Consider the following 5,019-nt stretch of genomic DNA (forward strand, 5'->3'; position numbering starts at 1 on the left):
TAGATATGATGTAAACCCAAATTTATCAGAATTATATACAATAGTACAACATAATATTACAGCACTTGTGTAAGAATATACTGAGCAGTTTACATTTATTTAAACTCTGTGTATAATACATTTTTATAATATCCCCTTTTACTGTCTTCAGCTGCATGCTTAGAGTTCATTTTCATTGAACTAGTACCCAATTTTATTTAGGGGCCAGCTGAGGCCCACTTCCGGGTGAGTGATTTGTCACTGCGTTGAAGACCCATTGGTGGTCTTCTGCTGTTGTCTGCTCTTTGGTTTGGGTTATTGTCTCTTTGTTATTTCCCCCATTTCCATTCTCGATTTCATCAGGCTGATAGGATAATGGAGCAAATTGATGATGTTAGTTTGAAATGAGAAATGAATACTTAGAGCAATGTATTGTAGATTTATAATTACAATTAAAAAGTACAGGAAAAGCACTTCTCTAAATTATCATAAGGAAATTAATACAAATTGTTTTATAAACACATTTAAACAGTATAAATATGAATTTCTAAACTCAAGTACATTCAAGTAATAATACTATTTAAAGATACAATGTACGTTCACAGCCACTTAATTAAGGATGTATTCTTCTGACTTTTCAGTCTCGTTCAGTCTAGTTGAAATTTCGTTCTTGAATTATTTACATGTGATACAAATGGAAAATATCAATGAATTTTAAAAAGATTATAATCAAACATAACTCTGTGAAAAAATTGTGTATTTGCAATGAATGGAATTTGAGTAATTCAGTTTCAAATTTCAGACCAATCAAGTCTGTATTTTTAGTGAAATTTTGAGAAAATGGGTGAGGGTACGGGGCGCCGAATGGGACTCTTGTGGTTTTGTACTCAAAATTCAATTTTGTACGGACAAAAGTGACTTTTGTTTAACAAAAATAAGTTCAGTTTAACAAAATTTGTATCATACTACAAATTTAAAATTTTGTCATACAAAATTATCTATCAGCGGACAAAAGTCACTTTTGTCATGACAAAATTCATTTGTGTTACACAGACTTGAATTTTGTTACCTAATTTGAAAATTGGGCGACAAAAGTCAATTTTGTATTCAAATTAGTTTAGTTTGGTTTTTGTGAACTAATTTGCATACAAAATCGACTTTTGTTACACAAAATTGACTTTTGTTACACAAAATTGACTTTTGTTACACAAAATTGACTTTTGTCTCAACAAAATTGACAAAATTGACTTTTGTGAGACAAAATTGACCAATGTGATCAACAAAATTGACAAAATTGACTTTTGTGAGACAAAATTGACAAATGTGACACAAAATTAACTTTTGTCTCAACAAAATTGACAAAATTGAATTTTGTCTAAACAAAATTGACAAAATTGACTTTTGTCTCAACAAAATTGACAAAATTGACTTTTGTCTCAACAAAATTGACAAAATTGAATTTTGTCTCAACAAAATTGATTTTTGTCTCACGAAAGTCAATTTTGTCTCACGAAAGTCAATTTTGTCTCATAAAAGTTAATTTTGTTGTTACAAAATTGAATTTTGTCGTCACAAAATGGACTTTTGTCTCAACAAAATTGACAAAATTGACTTTTGTCTCAACAAAATTGACAAAATTTACTTTTGTCTCAACAAAGTTGACAAAATTGATTTTTGTCTGAACAAAATTGACAGAATTGACTTTTGTCTCAACAAAATTGACAAAATTAACTTTTGTCTAAACAAAATTAACAAAATTGACTTTTGTCTCAACAAAATTGACAAAATTGAATTTTGTCTCACAAAAGTCAATTTTGTCTCACAAAAGTCAATTTTGTCTCACAAAAGTCAAATTTGTCTCACAAAAGTCAATTTTGTCTCACATGCAAAAGTCAATTTTGTCTTACAAAATTGAATCTAACCTCACACAATTGACTTTTGTGATTTAATTTCCATATCAGGTCACAAAAGTCAATTTTGTATGCAAATATGTTTATATTTGCATACCTTTTAGACAAAATTGACTTTTGTCATGACAAATATGAATTTTGTCTACAAAAATGAATTTTGTCATGACAAAAATGAATTTTGTCTACACAAATGAATTTTGTCATCACAAAATTGAAGTTCTCACAAAACAAGTCTGTAGCACATAGTTTTGTAAGACAAAAATGATTTTGTTATGACAGAATTGAATTTTGTACAAAACCACAAGAGTCCCATTCGGCGCCCCGTAGAGGGATACAAAAATTATTTTACAAGAATCATGTACATCCAATATCATTTTGGTCTTTTCAAATTTCTTAGATATGTACTTTTTCAATCATTATAAAAAAAGATGAAATAATATGCATTTTGTTCTTAGAACTGAGAAAAATCACAAAAATACAAAATTGACAGCATGGTAAATGTGACACAAAAAAGCGTCAAAATATGATATAATGTTTATATATTAACACCTACCTATTGTTTTTTGTGTCGGAATCCATTTGTACTTTTAATTTGTAGGCTTATCGAAGAAAGTATCAAGATTGGCTATATCCGATTAAATTAAATTGCAAAATAATAAGGGGAAAAGCTAGAAGAGGTCTACAAACAACATATCAGTTCATATCTTTATAATACTTTATGATAAAGACAACAAAAAAGCTTTACAATTCTAATTTTGTAAGGTTAATTTATTGACACAGGTAGGGAAGATTTCAATTAAAGGAGCTGTGCTTTAATAGCCGCCATCAATCCGAGATCGTCAAATTCGACTGAGAGGATCACGACTTCAACACCCACTTTAACATTCACAGAGATGGTAAAATAACTAACGTTAGCATACTAAATGTCCTACGCCTGTAACATGCACTATGTTAAGTTACTAGTCAAAAGAAGCATCAAGATATCTCGTACAACACCATGACTAAAACGAGGAAAAAAAACCCACAAAGTTGTACACGAAATACTTTATTGCATCTCGGAAATATTACTCCACACGTATTCAATTGCTAATGTGTACTGGGCTTTTAAATATTTGCCCAGTTTTGAGCGTACCTGACGAAGTATAATCCAGAAAAGGCCATATATCTGATGCAATAGTATTTTCATTTATTATCCCTCGATCGATATCGCTGCTGGCGAACAAAATTTTCCCGTGTAAATCCTCGCATGCTGATCAGTACTATAGTAGTCCGTGTTTCGGTACTGACATAATTTAAAACTTACGTTGTTTTTTTTTAAATCGACGTACAACCAGAAACTATTAGGAAAACAAAGGTTACACTGAACGCTCCGACAGGTATTCCCAACTTTAAACACGAGCTGTACTATTTTACTGAAACAATGGTATACCCTACTTCCAAAACGAGGCTATACTATTTTACTGAAACAATGATAACCCTACTTCCAAACCGAGGCTATACTTTTGAACGTTAACAATTGTCTTGTTTCTTTTCTGAAATCCAAATCCATAAAAGCATAGATAAACGGATTGACGATATTGTTTACAATATACATTCTATAAATAAATAGAATTCCGGGTCGTTCATTGTCGGAGAAGTTCTGCCAGAAATATGGATTAAGACCTTCAATTACTATCAGTATCACTTTAGGAATATAACTTATAAGAAATAGTATTGTAATCATCATGAACATTATTGTAAATTTATGTACAAGCCTCTTATTTATATCAGCACTTCCTGTTGAATTTTTGACCTTTGACTTAGTTTTTGGTGTTATTCCTTCCGGTTCATATTTTTCTATTTCTGGATTTGATTCCTTATGTTCCGTCGCAGGTCCGTCACCACAGGAAATAACAGACGTGATAGTGTGCATTTCTGTGTCAATATTTGAACTTGTTTGTTCTTTACCAGATGAGAATGAATTGTTCTTGTTTTTGAAATGAACGTATACCTTATGCCCAATTCGTATATAGAAAAAAATCATAATTGTCATAGAAGTCAAAAGCATAATGATAATAACAATACCATACAGGAGCGTCAACGTTTTGTTAACTTCCTTTAACTTGCTACATCGTGTACCTATTATACTTCCATCTGAATTCGGAAAATCAACGGATCCATACAGCGCGGTTATCGGTGCCGCTGATACAAAGGCGACACCAAAAGACAATCCTACCGCCAAACGTTTATGGAATTGTTTCATTTGATGACGTTGAGGTTTACATACTTTAAGATATCTTTGTGTGGCGATAATAAGTAACAATAAAACAGACATATATTGCGTAAAAGCTGCAAAAAACCACCAGGCCTTGCATAAACGTGTGCTGGTAAATTCTGTCTGCATCATATTCAGTGCAATTCCGAACGAACCACAAACTGTAGCTCCTGCCAAATCCGAAACAGCCAATATCGGAATAAAATATCTGTCCTCGGATTTTTTCCTCATTCGAAATCTATAAACTATTATAACAGTGGTGTTCCCAATAATTCCCAAAAATATGTATAGTGATAATACGATGATGTTTGGAATCAAGATTTTCGATAACTTAGAGTTCCACACCGAAACTGCATTAGAATTTGTGAAATTGGTCTCCATAATTAGAGACTGAAAACGCAGGATCGGTATTACAGTCATAAATAACAATGAAGGAAACCTGATAAATCAATCCATGAAGTTAAATACAACCAGTCTAGTATGACATAACAATCTTAAGTATATAGTAACATTTTCATTATTAGTTAATATAACGTCGAATTGCCAACTGTTCAGTTATCAAGTAAAATTTAAAATTGAATCACAATAATGAATTTTTAAAAACAATACTATACCTGAATGAATTTGTGTTCATATTTAGTTATTTCTATAAATATATTGAATATACAATTTGTCAGAGTATAAATAAATAAAATGAAATATCAACATTTCACTTGAAAAAATTTAATGGAAAGGAACCAGGAAGTGATATAAGAATAAACAATTAACAAAAAAAAGCCAACAACAAACAAACGCCTTCAATGTGATTGTTAATGAGATAACCCTATGTTTGAAACACCATCGAAATTCTGTAAATCGTATTGACATATATAACTA

The 5,019-nt window shown here is 31.0% G+C and overlaps 1 protein-coding gene across 1 annotated transcript; it reads right to left on the minus strand.

Moving 5' to 3' along the window:
• Window positions 1-2,963: 2,963 nt before the first annotated feature.
• Window positions 2,964-4,608, minus strand: LOC134683500 (cholecystokinin receptor-like). Its single transcript, XM_063542811.1, has one exon. It carries the CDS (start codon window positions 4,561-4,563, stop codon window positions 3,367-3,369), a length of 1,197 nt encoding a protein of 398 aa, XP_063398881.1. The 5' UTR covers window positions 4,564-4,608; the 3' UTR covers window positions 2,964-3,366.
• Window positions 4,609-5,019: the final 411 nt, after the last annotated feature.

Source organism: Mytilus trossulus, chromosome 9 (genome assembly GCF_036588685.1).
Source record: "Mytilus trossulus isolate FHL-02 chromosome 9, PNRI_Mtr1.1.1.hap1, whole genome shotgun sequence".
NCBI lineage: Eukaryota > Metazoa > Mollusca > Bivalvia > Mytilida > Mytilidae > Mytilus > Mytilus trossulus.

Bases quoted from the DNA above. Each gene is read 5' to 3' on its own strand.
- LOC134683500 (XM_063542811.1), bottom strand. From the start codon at position 4,563: ATGACTGTAATACCGATCCTGCGTTTTCAGTCTCTAATTATGGAGACC.